Source organism: Mytilus californianus, unplaced genomic scaffold, assembly GCF_021869535.1.
Source record: "Mytilus californianus isolate M0D057914Y unplaced genomic scaffold, xbMytCali1.0.p SCAF_15, whole genome shotgun sequence".
Taxonomy (NCBI): Eukaryota; Metazoa; Mollusca; class Bivalvia; order Mytilida; family Mytilidae; genus Mytilus; species Mytilus californianus.
This window is the reverse complement of record NW_026262637.1, coordinates 15,945,728-15,966,054: the sequence shown is the minus strand read 5'-3', so window position 1 is coordinate 15,966,054 and position 20,327 is coordinate 15,945,728. Positions and strand designations below refer to the sequence as shown.

Below are 20,327 nucleotides of genomic sequence, written 5' to 3'. Positions count from 1 at the left end.
TGGTAAGCTGTGTTACAGATATTCCTTATCAGGACACCAATTTATGAGGCGATTGTAAGATTTACGTAAATGTAACTTCAAGCTTACAATTAAGCATCATTGCGGCTTTTAAGGTGGATCATCGGTATATATTTCCTCAGATAGAATTTTCTTATACTTTGCAAAAATGAAGATTTTACCATGCTTTTTCAAAAATAAAATAAAAATTATGGGTCACAGTGCTATTTTTTAAGCTACAAGTCGTGCAAAATTGCCAAAATTTGCAAAGATTGTTCATGAAAAAACACATTTTTGTAAATAAAAAGAAATCTATGAGATAGAATTTTGAAATAAAATATGAGAAGATAGGTTTTATAATATGCTTTAAGAATATAAAAAGAAAAAATGGTGTTACCGAACTTGTTTTCTTGCTACAAGTAAAAAGTAAAAATTTCACTATCATTACAGTATAAAATTTTTACAATAAGAGTTATCTCCCCTTAAATAGCTAAGTTGAAAAAACTGATTTTGAATACCACAAATATTTGATATTTGTTTAAAGATTTTGGATAATGCAATAAATCACTTATTTACAATTATAAACAGTCTTACACATCAATTGCAAATCTGACTCAAAATTTGCAGATTCAGGCAAAGAACTAGACCGATTGTGTACTGATATTGTACAATCCAAGATGGCGGTATACAGTGAATCTACTTTAAGGCTTCCATCTAATGAGAAATCCTATATCGCAGCAATAATTTTAGGAAAGAATCTTGCTGAAATATTTTATTATATATGTTTAAACTTCTGGCGAACCAACATATATGGTATCTATGAATAGTTATTACAATCACTGGGTCAATGTTAGTATCGATGGTCTTGTCGAGTGTTTTATAAGCCCAATAGTCAACATTTAAGTGTGTAGACATTAGATTTTACTGCAAAACTTCTTTCCTGTAAATTTACTATTCAATTGTTGCAACCACAATCCCGTCCTCTTTCCCCCGAATGTGACCTACCGAATTAGACTTATTACCGGACTTGTTCAGTTACATGAGCAACACATGTGGAGCAGGATCTGTTTACATTACCGGTGTACCTGAGATCACCCCCGGTGTTAGGTGGGGTTCGTGTTGCTCAGTCTTTGGTTTTCTTTGTTGTGTTTTGTATACTGTTGTATACATGTTTTCTTCTTGTTGCCATGGCGTTGTCAGTTTATTTTCGTCTTATGAATTTAAATGTCCCTTTGGTATCTTTCGCCTCTCCCTTGTCGTCTTTATTTTTGCATTTTGTCTTATCCATAACAAATGTCGCACTGAACATTACAGTGCCTGTTTATTTCATTCATTTATTCCTCGCTCCTTTTTGAGTTCATGCGATTCTTCCCTCTGTTCTTGTTTGTTACCTTGATTTATCTGTTCCTTGATCGATTTTCAAGATTTGAGCGTCGGTAGCCTACCATAACATAGCATACAGCATAGACCAAACTACTATAAATTTTCTGTTTCATGTTTTCTATACACGACAAAATCATCGGAAAACATTAAACTTTCCCCAAAATTTTACCGATTATATGTTTGATTTTACTTCTTTTGGTTCTCCTACCTGACCGAGTACCAGGATGTCCTACCACAGAATACGTAACCTGTCTTAACATTATATCATCCGGAGTCAAAAGTCGGTAGTATGAAAAAAGTCTATTTTTCAAAGACAACTGTCTATAATGTATTTTCTTATTTATAAAATTTTGAAATGAATCACATTAAGCTTTTCTTTTTGAGTTGAATGAACATATTCTATATTTATAAATCTATTTTATTTCAGACTATCCACTAAAAACCTTTCTTTTAAAAAGAAATATTCTGCCAATCGTCGTCCATTGATTTTAAAATCATATTGGTTTTTACAATTTAACTCGAGTTAAATGCAAATTGATCTAACACATTAAGCGTATCTATATTTAGAACATTGTATACACTATGGTCTACTGACAATGTATTTAGTATTTATACTCTGATAAGCATGTCATAACATGACATAAACTTGGCATAAATCCCGCCGCCGCTTGTATCAATTGATAAATTGTATTAAGTTACGTTTGCAGTAGTCATATAGAGGGTTTCACTTTCGTTTTCAGACTATGATCTAACATTGAAGGCCTGATACAGGTAACAATATTACATTTATTTACTAGAATTTGTTAGCTGCATCTACTTGTATAGCCATCGAAATTTCTTAATTTGTATGACTTAAATAAGAACGCAGCCTGATAATGCCGTTGCACGGTGCCTATGACGTCAGTTGTGCAATGAGTACAAGGTGCATGTGAATTGTGAGATGTCGATGATGTGAACCACATGACAGGTCACTATTCCAGTTATGCCACAAATGATTGATAAATAATTAGAGTCAATACATCAATCATGAATTAAGATCAATATGATCAACGCATATTGCAAGTTTATTATTGACGACAAAACAACAGAGTTCAAAATAAAATTGTCTTTCATATACATTGTATATACAGCCGCAAACACTTGAAGAGATTTTAAATGAGTCTGACAGTCAGTATCTCTTTGTATTTACAAACCAGTTAAGCGATGATATATTTTTTTTTCTTTAAGCTAACTGATTAAGTAATTCTACAATGAGAAATATGAGATAGAAAAGCAAATGACAAGTAATAAAGATAATTGAAGCTTAAGATTAAGAAAGAGTCACAATAGACCACTTTTTGAGGTATGTCCTTGTCCGGAAAAGTTCGTCAATTTTGTGCGCTTTTATAACGTCATTTACTAGATAGAGAGGATCGCCTGTATTCTTGCACTATTAAACTTTATCAAGCATCTTCGTGATCGTCATTATGCAGGATAAACTAGAAATAATGTTAATTCCGTAGGTACTTAATAACAATTCCCTAATGACAGCAGTGCTGATTATCAATTATAAGAATTCAATTTGCCAAATAATTTGTGCAATATAGCATTATATACGCTCGCTCAACATGGGAAGTAAGTGACGCACGAATGATGTTCACCAAAACCAAAGTTTTTAAAGGAAATGCAACTTGTGACGAACTCGAAAGTGTTATATTACAAAATTCTACTTCTTTTCGACTTGTATTTTAAGACTTTCCATCAAAATTAAATGTAAAGATATTTCATTTATTGTCACTGATTTGCTTGCAACTATGTTGTATGCATTAACACATGTGATTGTTATTTTTTTTAAATTTGATAACAAGATGAGTTGGACTTATATTTAAAAATATTAAACTTAAACAAACAGCTACAAAAAAAATAATGTCACCCCAAATCCACCATTATGTACAAATAGGATAGACATTGTCACAAGTAGAACTGGGTGTATCTTGTAACGGGCTATATGTGTGTTGGCAAGCAACCACATACACACACGATAAACAATAAGACTAGTCTGCACCGACTCTGACTCCGTGAGACTAACTCTTGCAACAAATGACGACTCTGGTTTCCGCGATATATAATTTAATAGTTCATAGAAATAAGAAGATGTGGTATGAGTGCCAATGACTTTAGACAACTCTCCATCCAAGTCACAATGTATAAAAGTTAACAGTTATAGGTTAAAGTACGGCCTTCAACACGGAGCTTTGGCTCAACACCGAACAGCAAGCTATAAAGGGCCCCCAAATGACTAGTGTAAAACAATTCAAACGGGTAGACCAACGGTCTAATTTATATAAAAAATTAGAAACGAGAAACACTTATGAACCACTTATCAACAAACGACAACTCCTGAACAACAGGCTCCTGACTTAGGACAGGTGCATACAAATGCAGCATGGAATACAATTGTACAGAGTTGGAACTGCTCAGTGTAATACTAAATCCAATCTGACATATCGAAATGATAAAACAGTTTATATAACAAACTAAAAATTACTTGAATAGACTTGACAAATATTTCTCTAAATGTTAACGGATTATAGAAAAATTAGCACATAGCAAAATAATTAACAACAGAACTTACAGACTTATTTATCGAATTAATTAGCACATACTTACAACTTCTCGTCCAATCAAATTGCTAGAATTTGCCTTCTAATTTTCATAGTACATACTTTTTCCGTGTTCTAAGTAACTACGCATGAATGACCACAAGGTTAAGATTTCATTGTATCGTAATCAAGATATTAAAACAAAAATTGCCACTGGCTATTTTGAAATAAAATGCTGTGTTCCAAATTAAATTAAATAGTTGGTAATATAGTTTTCACATTGATTTTTAAATATCCTGCTATTAAAATTTTTGGATCTAAAAATTGTTTTTGACGATTGCAAGTTTCTTTCATTTAAATAAAGAGTAACAAATATGGTTCTTTATACCTTGATTAGAGTACAACGCCATCTTAAAATTGTGATAATTTATCATCCACGCAATTACTTTGTACACAAAAAAGTGTGGACTTTGAAACCTTGTGAAGGGAAATTAAGGCAACTTGATCTATTTCGTCATGAATTGATTGATTGATTGATTATTGGTTGCTTAATGTCTAGTGGCAAATATGTCATGCATGTTCAGGACGATGTAATGAATTGAAAAACCGTTCTAATGTCGGAAGAGAATGTGCCACCTATATATATATATATGTACATACATGCTCTGATACATCTTTTAGCTTTTACTTTGAAATAAAAAAAAAAATAAACCCTAGTATCCTTTTTCTATTTGTAGTTGCTTTTTAATGACTATCCGCTAGGTTATCTATGGGAACATACCAGTGGCGGATCCAGTCATTTTTAAAAGGGGGTTCCAACCCAGGATAAAGGGGGGTTCCAACTATATTTCCCCTTCAACAGCATTAATCGTCCAAAAATGGGGGTTTTCCACCCCCCCCCCCCCCCCACCCCCCCCCCCCCCCCGGACATCCCCCCCCCCCCCTGGATCCGTCACTGCATACTATCTATATGTTTCAAATTTATTATAGCTTAAGTTTTACTGTGAAGTTGAAAAATGTTTTCAAGACATGTAAAGCTTCCACTGCAATTTAATTATTGCCTGCTTTTGGTCAATTTATTTTGTCATCTTACCATGTAAGGAAGTACGTGTATAGTAAAACACCGCTTTATACGAATAAACATACTTACACCAGCAGCTACCATCTTTTCATTCTGGAGTCGAGGGCCTTTTGAAATCACATATTTTACCATGATACTAGTGAGTAGATTTACAAAACTTCGTTATAGAGCTCCGTTTTACAAACACCTGTGTTACCAGTAGTCAGCCAAAATAAACTATCAATAGATCAATTAAAAGATCACTCGAGTTATAATATGTGCTAAATTGGATAGTCTATGAAAAGGTATATACTATGAAATTAAGAGCTTGGGGCAAGCCCCTCGCTCTAAATTTCATAGTATATACCTTTTCATAGACTAACCTAGACATAGATAAAAGAATAATAGGTAAGATTGAAGTAAATGTAGCTAATTGAAAAACAAACTGAAACATGAAATTCGATTAGCTTAATCTTACAAACTTTTCCCCCTGTGACAACATCCTGCCAGTGGATGGTACATAGAATTTAAAACTCACACTGTAAGTTGCACGAATAAAGCAAACCATTGATGCAATATTTCATAATAAGTCATTAAAGGTTTAGAATTACTTGTTATACAGGTAAAGTTTTCTACGCAAGTATTTCTCTAGCATAATCAATGTTTTATATTATTGTAAACTTTAAAATTCCGATACAAAAAAAGAGATATTTGCCATCTGGTATAATATAAAAATAAGAAGATGTTGTATGATTGTCAATGAGACAACTCTCCACAAATTATGTGTGAAAAGATGTGCATTTGAACAAGTTGTGTAGGCTCTAGCAGGATGCACACTTACCAAAAGGTTAAATGAACACAATAAAAAGTTGACCTAAATTCAACATTTTTCTTCCTCATTTAAAATGTTTACTGCGTTATTGATAAAGTCAATGAGCGAATTATAGAAGGTAAAATTACTTACTATAGGCTTACGCTTTAGTTGTTTAAAACTATTTGTGCTTTGGTCTTCGGTGGAGAATTGTCTCATTTGCATCGATATAAATCTAATTTTTATAAAGACGTTCGTTATATACAGTGTCCGTAATGTATAATTTGCAATTGTTCACTTCCTTGTCTGATTGTCTTCCAGAGATAGTTATATCATTGATAATCAAATTCAAACAGTTCATTCAATTGAAATAAGCTTTACAAACTTACAAATGTAATTGCTTCACTATTGAGAAATAAACAGTAAGTGGCAATTCTTTTGACTGTGTGCAGTACTAATTTAAAAGTGTTGTCTTATGAAAAGCAATGGAGTAACATGCATACATGTAGTAAAACAGAGAGAGAATATAACAAAAAGGCATAAGTCCAATAAAAACAGACAACACCATGTCTAGAAAACAAATTCAAACAACAATAACAAACATTAAATAGAAAACTAAAGACTGAGCACACGAACCCTACACAAAACCAGGGGTTAACTCAAGTGTTCCTGGAGGATAAGCAGTTCTTGGTACAAGTGTGGCATCCGTATTGTTGCTCAAGCAAGAAAAAATCGATAATAAGACGTTATCGATAATATCACAATTTTTGCATTTTGTGTGGTCTCGAAGCGTTTTCTTATATAATGTCATATACTTGCAATATGAATATGTCATTTACAGTTATCTATAAATGAATTATAAAAAGACTAATATATCACTTTTGCATGATCTCCAAAGTGCATCTCTTCATTATTTTAAAACTGTATGACATCTTTTTATTAAATGAGGTCTATGAGTAAAATGATGATTTGCTTTTGTTAATCAAGGTAACCAGTTTATACGCCTTGACATCTTTTAAACATTATACATAGAAGAAGATGACAATAAATAACATTTATTTGTTAATCGTACATCACATATTAAGAACACATTTACCTTTCAACTGCTGTTCAAATCTCATTAATCGGAACATCTATAACTTCTGTCATTTCAAATGAATCTTATTTAAAATTGTCCCATTTCTTAAAAAGACCAACGAAACAATGTAAAATTCTTAACATTGAATTCTGGATTTACTATTATTTAAGATATTTTCCTTTTACTGTGACTTGACTGTTATTGTTGCTCTCCACCTTTTCATGGAAACTTCCTAACAACGTATTGCAATTTCACACATATTTAACTGAATATAAGATGTTTTAATTCAAATGATGTCTGATTCTTATGATTCTTATGAATAAAGAAGACTTTTCAAAAGAAAACACGTATGAAAGCTTAGTTTGGACATTTTTATAGCAATTCAAAATTACTAACTATCACCTTCAGCATGACAATTACAATAAAATTTGTACACAAACTGTTAGACTGATTTTTCATAATATCAATGAAGTGGAATTAAAGTCTTATAGGATTGTAAGTATGTTTTATTTTTATCCCCTTGCACTTTCACGACTTGACTGTGGTTTTCTACAGCAGTTTGTACAAATTTCTGACCAGTTGAACAGTTTGGTTTTATAAAACAAATTGCAATTTGGTCAGAATTTTGAATAAGTTGCAATAGGTGGAGAGCAACACTTACAGTCAAGTTACAGTAATTGGTGTTTAAATCTTCAGTCGTTAAATATCAGGAACAGTGAACATTAAGTAAGATTTGAAGCTTCCATTTTAGTTTAAGTGATCGTCGACGTACTACGGACACCTCTATGCACTTGTAACTATGTAAGAGAATGACAAAATCGTAATAAGTTTTCGAATGAAATCAACATTCGGGGTTTTCTGAAGATCTGTTACGTTGTTACGTAGTTATATCATATTTTACACTGTATATCTGGAGAAATAGAACATGCGAGAAATGCATATGGTCATTTGTTCTGCTTATTTATATGTTCAAGATCGCCGCGTAAAAAGTCCTTGATCCTGATCCTAATTATAAGATCTGAAAACTATCGAGGTGCAGTATTGAAGACTTTAGGACTCGTGCTCATGTGTTTGCTTGCAGTGGCGGATCCAGGGGGAGGGGATTCCGGGGGTTGGAACCCCGTCTTTTTTTTGACGATCAATGCATTTGAATGGGGACAACTAGTTGGACCCCCCCCCCCCCCCCTTTATCCTGGGTTGGGACCCCCCCTTTTAAAAATGGCTGGATCCGCCCCTGGCTTATAACAACCATCGTGCTACCATGAAGGTTTTCTAATTGGTAGCTTTATAAATATCTATCCCGTTGATGTTGAAACAAACGTACAATATATATATTGTACGTTTAGTTTTTATACTGAATTTGACATAGAAAATGACAGTGAGCGTCATTTGAATGCTAACTTTGACGACAAGAGATGAGTTAAAATTTTATTTGTTATCTTTTCGTTTGTATTTATACCAACAATAACATTAAATCTGCATGTGGAGTATTTATACTGACACGATATTCCAATGCGTGCGTTACCTATCAGGTTTTCCTTGATGTATTTTTTCTCCTTACAAAGAAGGTATGGGATGTGTGTCAAGGTGAAGGCAAAATTTTTACTGGAAAAAAACCCACAACAAAACAAAATATAAATCATCTACAATTCCGTCTTCGCAAATATATAATATCATATATCCCCCCTTATCCGTCTGATCGAATATTTAACCTAATTCTGATAATAGATGTAAACCTTTGTGCAATGAACTTTTTAACACCCAAATGGTTTTATTTAATTACAGATTTAGAAATGTATAGCATAAAAATGAATTATGGAGAGAAGAATAGCTGTTTATGATCTTTAAGTTGTGACTTTGCCAATCAGTATGCAAATTCAATCGGACATGGAGGAATTTGGTGAGAATTTTTATAAGAATTTAGATTTTATAGACTTAACTCCAAATACTAAAATGAAAAAAATACCGAAATGCAAATACCAGACAAAATCAGGAAATTCTGATCAAATAATTTGTGCAAGTACGTGTTCTCAAGGACCCGATTTTATTGACGCTCAAGCTGATAATTTTCAAAACGAATTATATCAGGACGCATATGCTCAACTAAAGTACTTCCAGAAATTTAACACAGTTGAGGAACTTTGTATTGAAATACAACAGAAAGACTTATTACCACATGTCCAATATATTTGCAGAAATGTTTTATTTGATATCTTACCAGATATTGAATCGGGGCGTATAGATGAAGATACGTCTAATAAAGTTTCGTTATGGAACGCACTGATTCAAATTCCAATTAACTATAAAGTATTCTGCGCGGCAGTGAGTCATTGTTGTGATACTCAAATAGAAAAAGTATTTACAATAAAGCACAGACAAAAACAAAAACCAAGACATCGGGAAATGCCTACATTAAGGACGAATATGGATGCATCGTATGTTAGAGTTTCCGAAAAATATGTACACTTGAAAGACATGCAAACAGCTGTTCACAAACGGTCATCAACAATACAAGTTGTTGCGTTCATATCAAATTCCCTGGGCACTGTCAATCCAGTACAGAACAATTTGATGATAGATAATCCATCTAGACGTCTACACACTTACTCCGATTGGCCTGTCAGAACACACGTATGGCCCCAGCAACTTTCTAATGCGGGTTTCTATTATACACAAGATGGAACAGTTATTAAATGTGCAACTTGTGGAGTAACGACAGCCGTTGACCATTGGCAAAGACATGAGCGACCTGAGATTGTGCATTTTAAACTTAATAGTGACTGCGAGTTCATAAAAGGCAATTTTCCACACTTAAATGATACACATAAACAAACAGGAATTGAAGTACAAAAATATGCATGGCGAGGTACACAAGTGAAAAACCATGACAATAATATAAGCCAGGAAAATGCACACAAATTAAATCTTGACGAAAGAAATGGCAGTGAAGATTGTGAAAGAATTGTTGAAAATTCCGTAGAATCAGACAACTTGCAAATAAGGTTAAGGACAAATGTAGATTCATACTCTGGAAGAGACACTCAAACGAGTAATATTACGTCAAATGACATTAATAATACAACTGGTGGTGACGATTTCTTATTTGCCCCGGTCTTATCAAATCCGACCCAAGAAACGTCAGAACAAGCAGCTAAATCTTCACTGAATGAGTTTGGAAGCTTCGGTACGAATAGAAAACAATTAACACAGGAATCAGAGACAACTTTGACAAATACCGTACAAAAGAACGATGGTAACAAAAACACCTTGAACCACAATAGTCCCGATACTACTATACATAACCAATACAATCTAAATTCATATATACCCCAGGGTTCACGCCATAATATTCCATACAATAATGAAGTAACTAACAATTATACAACACCTGTTCACAGAGCAACGTCAAGGGAGGTACACGCACCAGAATTTATATCAAATAACTTTAGAACTTACCGACCAAGTTCACATAATGTATCGTACAAGTCGGCCATGACAGGCAACAATTACAGCAGATCAATAGACATAGACCACCCAATAACTAATCTTCAATCGGAACAAGTACCTTATGAACCGGAATTTTCACATCCACAGTTCAAGACAATACAGCAACGAATGTCATCTTATACCAACTGGCCCGTAGATGCAAAGCAAGCACCAACAGTTTTGGCAGAAAGCGGATGTTTTTACACAGGTTTGTATAGATATAACAGTATGCATTACGTTTTATTTGAAAGAAGAATTCTTTTTCAAATACATTAATATCCGATATAAAAATAAATTGAGCTCGATCGCTTTATGATCCTTTAAGTTAATTATAGATAAAATATGTGAGTCCTGACAAACAACATCATTGTATATCTTTTGTAATTATAAAAATGATTTGTTTCAAAACTGCAAACAATTTTTTTTCAATCATGAGACATCCACCATGGCTCGTATTTGTCACGGGTTTCAAGACGAAAGGTTTTTCAAGTCGATACATAAAAATGTGAGAACGTTAAATGGGTCGATTTTGACAAGCTGTTCTAAAAAAACAAGAAATAAAAATTCTATCGTTAATATGCATAACAAATATGTGTTGACAATAATAGCCATTAAATCCTGCTTGATATTTTTGCTTGATATATAGGATCATAATGTGTCTCATCAAACCCACCTATTATATCCATGTACATTCATCTGTCAGGTAAAAATGATATTGTTCGCTGCTTTTGTTGTAATCTTGGGTTAGCCGAATGGGCAGGAACAGATGACCCATGGACAGAACATGCACGACATAATCCTAAATGTTGGTTTCTCAGAAAGGAAAAGGGACAACGATTTATAGACAGCATTCAAGAGGAATGGAAAAAGGTATATGTCGGAGATACAAACAAAAAAAAATTAAATAAAATTGCATGATCATTTCCAAATTACATAAAATGAGTGTGTCTTCTATAGAATGCTTGATATTTTTGGTTATTGTCCTCGACTTCCGCTAATGTCATATATATCAAACTGCTGATCCATATCTCTATACCATCAGATTGTCTTCACAAGGAACCATTGAGTAAATATTGTACAGCATCTAGTTAGGCTATACAGCCATGCAGCATTGCTATATAGCAATAAAGTACTAGTATAAACAAATATGGAACACATTAGGTATTTAATTAATTAAATCAAAGGTATCTGTCGATAAAACTGTAATTGGTATTATGTCTTTGCAATAAGTATTATCTCGGAATACACAAAATGTATATCTTGATAACTTAGTCTATCCTAAAACTTAGTTTGTTTGAAGAACAAATTTCTCGTTATCATGCTCATGGGCGCGATGTCACTGTATCATACAAGTTGAATGCTGACACTACTAAGTTAAGATTCGTTCATCCGAAATTTAATTGTTAATTTTCTGATGTGATGAAACCAGGTCCATTGCTACATAGCTTTATTACTCTAGTCGTGTTTTTAACGTTGTAATATCGAAATGTATATCGAAGGAGCGACAATGTAGAATCATCGATTATTGATGCATGATATTTTACTTCAACTTTAAACGAAATTGTAATAGATATTCAATCTGTCGCTATCTTTGTTTACATGTCTAATCAGTTTTAAAATAAATTAGATATTGATCAGCATTTTCGTTCAAATATTTACATACTTTTTTATTTCAAATTCAAAATTATTAGTCTAGGAATTGATATGATCATGTGACTCATGACTGTGCTAAATGTCCAATATTTACACATATTAAAAGACAGGAGCTGATGACAAGCTGAGATATTAAAGACACATTAAATGTAAATTCTCACCAGAAGAGGGACGGAAACTGCGAACGAGTGTTTATCTTTTTAGGAACCAGGATAACCAACATATAAAATTGCAAGGAAATATCTACTCAAATATATATATTTAGTCCTCTATTTTAGCGATATAAACCTAAGAATCCAGCCTTTGATGACTTGCTATCACGGTTGGCGACCTTTGATGGATGGCGAGATGACATAGAACAGACACCGGAAAATTTGGCGGATGCTGGTTTCTTCTTCACAGGTACATGAACTATTTATTAGTTAAATGTTCTTGAACTTGTATTTCATAGTTATAAAAACATATGCGACACCATTTGTATTTTTACAAAAGCCAGGATAAATAGTTGTCGATTCAGGTTTCGAAATTTTAAATTTAGTGACTGATGTCCTATATCGCGATTCAAACTTCGAAATGCAATTTTGAACATTGTCGTGATAAAAAATTCCCAAAACGCTAAGGCATTCGAGTTATGAGATTTACACTCTTGATTCTGAAAAAGCCAATGAAATTATGAAACTATTACAACCAATGGAAATGATTATGATATTAAATATGTGTCAGATTCGTACAGCAGTTACTCAAACTTCTGCAACTCCTTCAGATAGGTTTATAATCATTTAAAAATAAAGATATATTAGCTCAGGGTGACCTGTAAAAAACAGCAATTTTTTTATCATTATTGTTTTAATTCAGGGGAAGATGATATAGTTCGTTGCCACTACTGTGATGGAGGACTACGAAACTGGGAATCAGGAGATGTCCCTTGGGAAGAACACGCACGGTGGTTTCCACATTGTAAATATCTTATCAAAATGAAAGGAACTGGGTACATCGATAGTATCAAAGAAAAATATCAGGTAATAAATAAAAAAAGAAATCAAAACAAGAGACTGGTCCCGTTCAATTTCTTTAAGTAGCTTCGACCTTAAAAAATAATTAGTTGTGTGTTTTATCTGAACAGAAGTAGAGGAAGGATGTCATTGCCATTGTTTAAACGGGTAGAAGGTACAAAGGCGGCAATCAAAAACAATAAGTCGAAAAAAAACCAGACAACACCATGGCAAAAAAAAAACGATGAATATATTAAGACCCTTAACAGAAACTATACAGATTTTATTCGTTCTCCCTCATAACAATGCTGGGGATGTGTTTTGTGAATATATGTACCAAAAACCGACACATTACCAGTATTCTGAATCCGAACAGTTTCAGTGTTTACTCCCAAGTTCCCACTGTATATCTTCCTTGGAAGTTACCGAGCAACTAACATTCCAGCAGCGTCGCTTAGTTGATTTGATATTTCATGGCTTACATTTCGTTTAATTTGAAACAATAGAGAGTTTTTTGCTTACAAGATGGCTATTAGTTCAATAAAATCAAACAACTTATCATAATTAATTGGTTAATCGTTATGGAATATCTTTATCACATAAATATACTTAAAAAAATAAATAAAAGCAACACCACTTACATGTATGTTAATATCATCCCATCTGTCCCTTTTTTTAAAGTACGTCATGTATGACCTTTGATATGATATGCAAATAAAAACATCAAATAATCAAGACAAAAAAAGAAAAGATTAAAAACATCCCATGACCTACAAAAAATATAACATATATAAATGTCAAAAGTATTGCGCTTTTATTGCTGTTCCTTATGTTGATTATATATGACTCGTGCAACTGGTAAAATATATTTTAATTTTCAGCGTCAAGAGGCTTCTGTCAATACTACAAATTCTTTTGAAGGACAAGGTAATCTCTCTTTAGTTTTAGAAATGAATCCAGTATTATATTATGCGATAAGAATTCCATTTCTTTTTCTTTACTAGAATTACCTTTAGTTTATTTTTTAACTTTATCCGATTAACACCAAAGTTTTTTGTAGTAAGCTATTTATTTCATCACATGGAGCTTCTAAAACATTATAGCGTATTTCTGAACATTTGATACGTAAATAATTCCCAAAATGCATTAAAACTATATAATTTGTCAAATTTATGTTGTTTTTTTTTTTTATTAACAGAGAAACGTGTAAAAAGTTGTTCTACCGGAAATGAAGGCATGTATTGTCTTTCGAATACAACACATTATTTATTTGGTAATTGATTTCCTTTGGTGCAATATATTTTACAATAACCTTGCAATATTGTGTATCAAAATTGTTTTCTGAATAATTTTTGGCCCAAATGAGTTATTATTAAGACTCTAAAATATTGAAATTACAGTACTTTTCAACAACAAAAAATAACAACAACTTTCTGAGTTTGAGTGAAACAAAATACAGACCTGTGAAATTGGTCTTACTCTTTTAAATTATTTGGTCATCAGAACATTTTTTAAGAATTGGCATCAAAGTAATATCCGTATGTCAGGTAAAAATCATTGTACACCGGAACTACTGTTCCCTTACCGAAAAGCAGTTTACATGCATTATACAACAAACAGACTCATGTCGAAAATCTAAAACCATTATTGATCCTCAAAACGTATTAATGTTGAACGTTTTAATTTGAATTACATATTTTTTATTGGATTATCGGTTAGGTAGGTAACATAAAGATTTATTATATTATGACGATGCTTGTTGGATAGTAGATTCGACTTTGGCTTTTTTTCAATCTCTCTAGTCAGACATGGCAGACAAGGACAATATTATTGTGAAATAATTTAATTTTGGATCTAACACGTCTTCTGATTGTCTATCACCTCATTGACATAATTTTGTCATGTAACCGTGACGCCATCAACGGTTTTTCATGATTTACTCCTTAAAAATGGGATTTAGAATTAAATTATAAGGAATGACTGCAATATTTTTTCTGTCTATTCGAAATAACATCAAAAATGTGGTGCACACTTACGCGGGTTATTCAGTGAGCACCACACATTTTTGATGTTATTTCGAATGGACAGAAAAAATATTACAGTCATTCCTTAAATATAAATGAACCAAAACACAAAACAACAACCTTCAACATGTCATTTTACAATCAATATCTTGTTTAATGTGTTTTATTTTAGGAGATAGTTCATTTCTAAATACTGAACATGCAAAGACATTACTACGAATGGGATTTACCATTAACAATGTAAAGTCTGCCATCAACAGCTTTATCAGAACTCGCGGTAAGTCAATGGAAATCACGTGGCATAAAGTTAAAGAGTCCCATGTATTCAATATGACTAACGCATCCAACAGAGAAGAACAAAAAGATAAAATCTTTTAAACGTTTTGATAACAAACATCAGTCCATTGCTAAACATTCACAGTAATTATACTGATATTTAAAGTTGTAATACTTGTCGTTCTAACAAACTTGACCGGGCCTAATACTTCAAGATTATTCTTTAATACACTTTGCTAAATAAAAAGTAATTATTTACAATCAGCAGTTTATATTTGAAAACATAAGAATAGTATTTTCAAATTCTATACATTATAATTTGCATTATATTATTAGAAAGCAATTATTTTCTATGAATGAAATTTGAAGAAGATATATATTTTAAAGCTTACAGGAATACAACATGTCTTTTAAATCTTTTCTGTTTTACTCAATAGACTTGTTGATAAAGGTTATAATGATACTCTTTATTAATATGTTTTGGAGTTTAGTGTGGCGTCCATTTTCACTGAACTAGTACACAATTTTATTAAGGGGCCAGCTGAGGACCACCTCCGGGTGCGGGATTTTCTCGCTGCGTTGAAGACCCATTGAAGGCCTTCGACTGTTGTCTGCTCTTTCGTCGGGTTGTTGTCTCTTTGACATATTCCCCGTTTCCATTCTCAATTTTATCTTGTGGTTTAATCATTGATATCAAAATAAGGAGATGTGGTATAATCGCCAAATGAGACAACTATCCACCAGAGTTCAAATGAAGTGGATATAAGCAATTATTGGTCACTCTACGGCCTTGAACAGAGAGAACAAAACCGTTCCGTATAGACGGCTATAAAAGGCCCGACATAAAAAATGTGAAACTATTCAAACGATAAAACCAACGACTTAATTTACAACAAACCAATTTACAAAAAAACAAATATGATAGCTATGAACCAACGACAACAATAGAATTACATTAGTTATGGTTTAATTTTAATTTTTCATAAAAAAAATCAGTGTTCTGTACCGATAAAAACAACAATATTTCAAGATTTTACTATGGTGGTTAGATTGATATACTATATGTCAAACTCTAAATAATCCAGAGCTTTTAAAGGCGAGAGAATGAAGATAAACATTCTTATTATTACATTTAGGACATAGTGATTTCAATACTGAAGATTTGTTAGAGTTTATACTGGATCCAATAGAACCTGCTCAGTCAACACATTCGCAGTCTAGTGAAGGTAAGACATTGTCATGCAGACTTTTTTAATTCCGTTCATTGTTAGTTGACCCTTAAAAATACGTTAATTTTCAGTTGCAACAGTTGATAAATTATTAATTTTAGAAACTATCAAAACCACATTGTAGATATAGAATGTTTATATTGCAGTAAGAGCTTGCCAAGAAAGAAAAGTTGGTCATTGAATAGGATTGCTTACTTTTATAGTCCATTTTGAATTGCGAAATTTTATTGTCCTTCTTGGATTGCGACGATATGTGGTTATTTGTAACAACAAAACAAGCAAAAACCTTTGAGTGTTGTAAAACTTCAGTAAGTCTCAAACTGCTGCAAACATACCATGAAATATTAAACGGTATGTTGACTTGGGGAAAGCGGATGCGCGTAACTTAAGTTACCAACATTTCAACATGGAAGACGAGACAATTGGTAAATAAGATATTCGTCAAATTGGAACGACTTTTATCTTATTTGATAATTTGTTTAATGTTCATGAATCCATTGTTTTCCAAACAGAGTACTAATAGCGAAAAAATTATGTTAATTTTACGAAAAACCTTACATATAAATCGTTAACAGATAGTATTAAAGGAAGGTAGCATTGAACAGTGTTAAACAGTGCTGTAGCCACAAAGTAGATTCACATTTTATTTCATTGAAACCCTAAGTTCATTAAAAACGACTACGCGTCACTCAAGTAAAATACATTCAAAACTTGAAAACACGGTTCAAGATGAGTTTTAATTGTGTCGATTTTTCTATTGTAGCCTACTTACAGATAATAATTATAGCATGCCCATGTCGAAATAATGTCCAGCTCTGCACACTTTAAAGAACCTTAGCACAAATTCTTTAGAATAGTCCATATTTAACCTTAAATACTTTCCTGTTTTACACACTTGTCAGATTTAAGACTCGACCATTTGATGAACGTTAACTTATTCTCATCTTGAATGTGCATGATGTATTAAAAGAGGATTAACACAGTTACGAACATCCCTATTATTTCAACAAACACGTTACCATTACCATGATATATTGAAAAGTTACGCATATTTCTTTTTAATCCGATTTTCTCAGTATAGGGATGCAGCTTTTCCTAAAATATTGGTTTTTTTTCAAAAGGAATTAGAACTATTATACACGTCTATTTTCCCGATTTTTTACTCTCGGATGGGAGCATAATTTAATGGAAGCAAACATTCGATTGAATCTACACAATGTACACCGATTTTTGGAATCAGCACCAAATCCTGTAGGTCAATAAATATTTCGTTGTGAATAAACCGGCGAGGGTCCAAACTTTTGAATGATCCAAGGACATATTCTCTGTTTTACAAATTTTAAGCACTCAATACTAAGTTCTATTATTTATTCGATCAGTGAATAACAAATGGTACACTGTGCCAGAAGAACCAACAATAAAAATCGCTTCAGAAAACGTACTGAACTCTTCAATACAGATGTAACATTGACTACATACACACGTACAGTAAAAGTAAAACAACGCCTATTAATATACATTGTAGTTCAGAGGATGCTCAATTTTGCTTAATAACATACAATCTACTAACAAAGAAATGATACTGTCGAAACTCTTCACGGGGAATTTATTTTTTGAAAACACATGTTATGCATACGAAAATCTGCATGTATGTGTTCAAAATTGCTAGAAATGTGATACAGGAAATCTACCAATTTTCTTTAAAATGGTTAAATCGCAAACAGCAATTTTCCACCAATGATTCATGTTTTATCCAATTTTTTTTTAAATAATGGAGTTCGTGTTGCTATTTCAGCTTCGAGTCAACCACCACGACCATTTCCAACAGAGAGAGGTAAGCAATATAATTTAAATTTCAATAAACTTTAACTAATTAAAGCTGATATAATTAAAAACACACGATTAATACATAACTTTTCACATAAAGGTAAAAAGTATATCGAACAATAATGTATGTATATCATATTTATTTTTTTCAACTTGTATAGAGTTACTATTGCAGCATCGAGTCAAAAGTTCAGCATTATAAAAATAAGATGTTGTATGATTGCAAATGACAACTCTCCAACAGAGACCAACTGAAAGAAGTAAGCAACTACGAATCACCGTACGACCTTCAACAATGAGCAAAACCCATACCGCATAGAAACCTATAACAGGCCCGAAATGACATATTATTATTATATGGTATGACAGTGTATGAGAACTATCGACTTTATGGAAATTTCTTAAATGTTTAAAATGTTCATTGACATGATTTAGCATTTTAGAATCCATCATTATGGTGGTAAAAGATGATTTGTTTTTTTTTCCTGCAAATTATCATATTTATCTTTAAATTAGTTAAAAATATCAACAATGACACTCGTTGTTTTCTACGTTCATCTGAAATCAAACAATATTTTGTTTTCAAATTTGCAAATTCTTTCTTTTTATTCTCAATTGCCGTGTGGTCAACCTTAACAACTTTATTTGTATCAGAATGATATAGCTAACAATATGTTATAAAATGAAGGAAATGTAAACGTGAATGAAAACGGATGGATATATCCTTTATTAATAAGAATGCCACAGCCCATTTTATCAGCGTTAATCGGTTTGAATTGTTATTTTTTGGCATTGGTCATCTTTCGAACGCAATCTAAACTTGTGATTTTGCAAATAAAAAATAATACTTCATTTTATTTTATTTCTCACTGATCGATTTGTTATTCAGTACAAAAGTAATTTTTAATGCAAAGGGAACGACTTATGATAAGTCAATGGTATTTGGTATGCAGTTAGATAAGCATTTGCATTTCTCATTTCCATGGAGGTTATTTGGATCTACACCTTCAGTCATGGTTTATTGAATTTGAATGATTTCCATAGTTTACATGTTTAAACATTACCATTTTAATTTCATCATTTGCATATATCTGTGTCAACTGTTTAATTACACGTCAATCTAAGTAAAATATAGAACTCGGATTTCGTTATACTACATACACGTGTATAATGCCTTTTTATCTCCTAATATGATAATAATATGTTTTTTTTAAATCTCAGATCCAGCGAAACTAAAACTCCTCAATACTGAATTGAAGAACAGTCTGCTATGTGTCATCTGTAGAAAGAACGAACGTTGCATGTTATTCACAAACTGTGGACATAGAGTCACGTGTGAGCAGTGTTGTAGGTCAATAGACTTTTGTCCACATTGTGACAAACGAATCAAGAAAATTGTTAAAACTTTTTTATCGTAAGTGCTGAACGGTTACAGTGTACAGTGTAAAGAGTTAAAAGCAATATAATTACTTTTAAAACCTAGTTCTTAATATCATGTTAAAGTGTTATACATATTGCATTATCTCTGCGCTTTTGATTCGACAAATTCGAAAGACCGTGACTTAGGCATGCTGTTTCCTGCGGTATTTGTTTGTTTATGGGAAACCACTTGGTAGGTATATGATATTTGGTGTGCAGTTGTATTAACATTGGTACATCTCATCTCCATGGAGATTATTTGGCGCCGCCCCACAGTCATAATCTATTGACCTTGCAACTTTTGCTTAGTTAACATATATTAGTTTGTGATTAGGTCAGTTTAATGGGAACCACTAGTGGAAGGTCAATGATATTTGGTATGCAGTTGTATTATCATTGGCACATCTCATGTCCATGGAGATTGTTTGGTCCCACTCCTTCAGTTATTGCCTATTGAATTTGAATGCTTTGCATTTGTAAGGCTCATTTCCATGGAGATCAATTTATATG

The 20,327-nt window shown here is 32.5% G+C and overlaps 1 protein-coding gene across 2 annotated transcripts; it reads left to right on the top strand.

Annotated features, from left to right (window-relative positions):
- Window positions 1–2,015: 2,015 nt before the first annotated feature.
- LOC127725514 (uncharacterized) lies at window positions 2,016–19,876 on the top strand. Of its 2 annotated transcripts, none has more exons than XM_052232545.1 (10): window positions 2,016–2,151; window positions 8,697–10,605; window positions 11,101–11,267; window positions 12,329–12,452; window positions 12,906–13,069; window positions 13,924–13,969; window positions 15,239–15,343; window positions 16,479–16,568; window positions 18,367–18,405; window positions 19,620–19,876. In XM_052232545.1, the coding sequence occupies exons 2-10, from the start codon at window positions 8,781–8,783 to the stop codon at window positions 19,814–19,816; spliced, it is 2,757 nt and encodes a 918-aa protein (XP_052088505.1). In that variant the 5' UTR covers window positions 2,016–2,151; window positions 8,697–8,780; the 3' UTR covers window positions 19,817–19,876. The 2 variants fall into 2 exon arrangements, with proteins under 2 accessions (XP_052088505.1, XP_052088507.1); XM_052232547.1 differs by lacking the exon at window positions 2,016–2,151 and adding an exon at window positions 5,932–5,972.
- The last annotated feature ends 451 nt before the right edge of the window (window positions 19,877–20,327 follow it).

Coding starts and splice junctions, on each gene's coding strand:
- LOC127725514 (XM_052232545.1), top strand. CDS start 8,781: ATGCAAATTCAATCGGACATGGAGGAATTTGGTGAGAATTTTTATAAG. Junction 13,970..15,238: donor AAATTCTTTTGAAGGACAAG/GTAATCTCTCTT, acceptor GTTTTATTTTAG/GAGATAGTTCATTTCTAAAT. Junction 15,344..16,478: donor CAGCTTTATCAGAACTCGCG/GTAAGTCAATGG, acceptor TATTACATTTAG/GACATAGTGATTTCAATACT.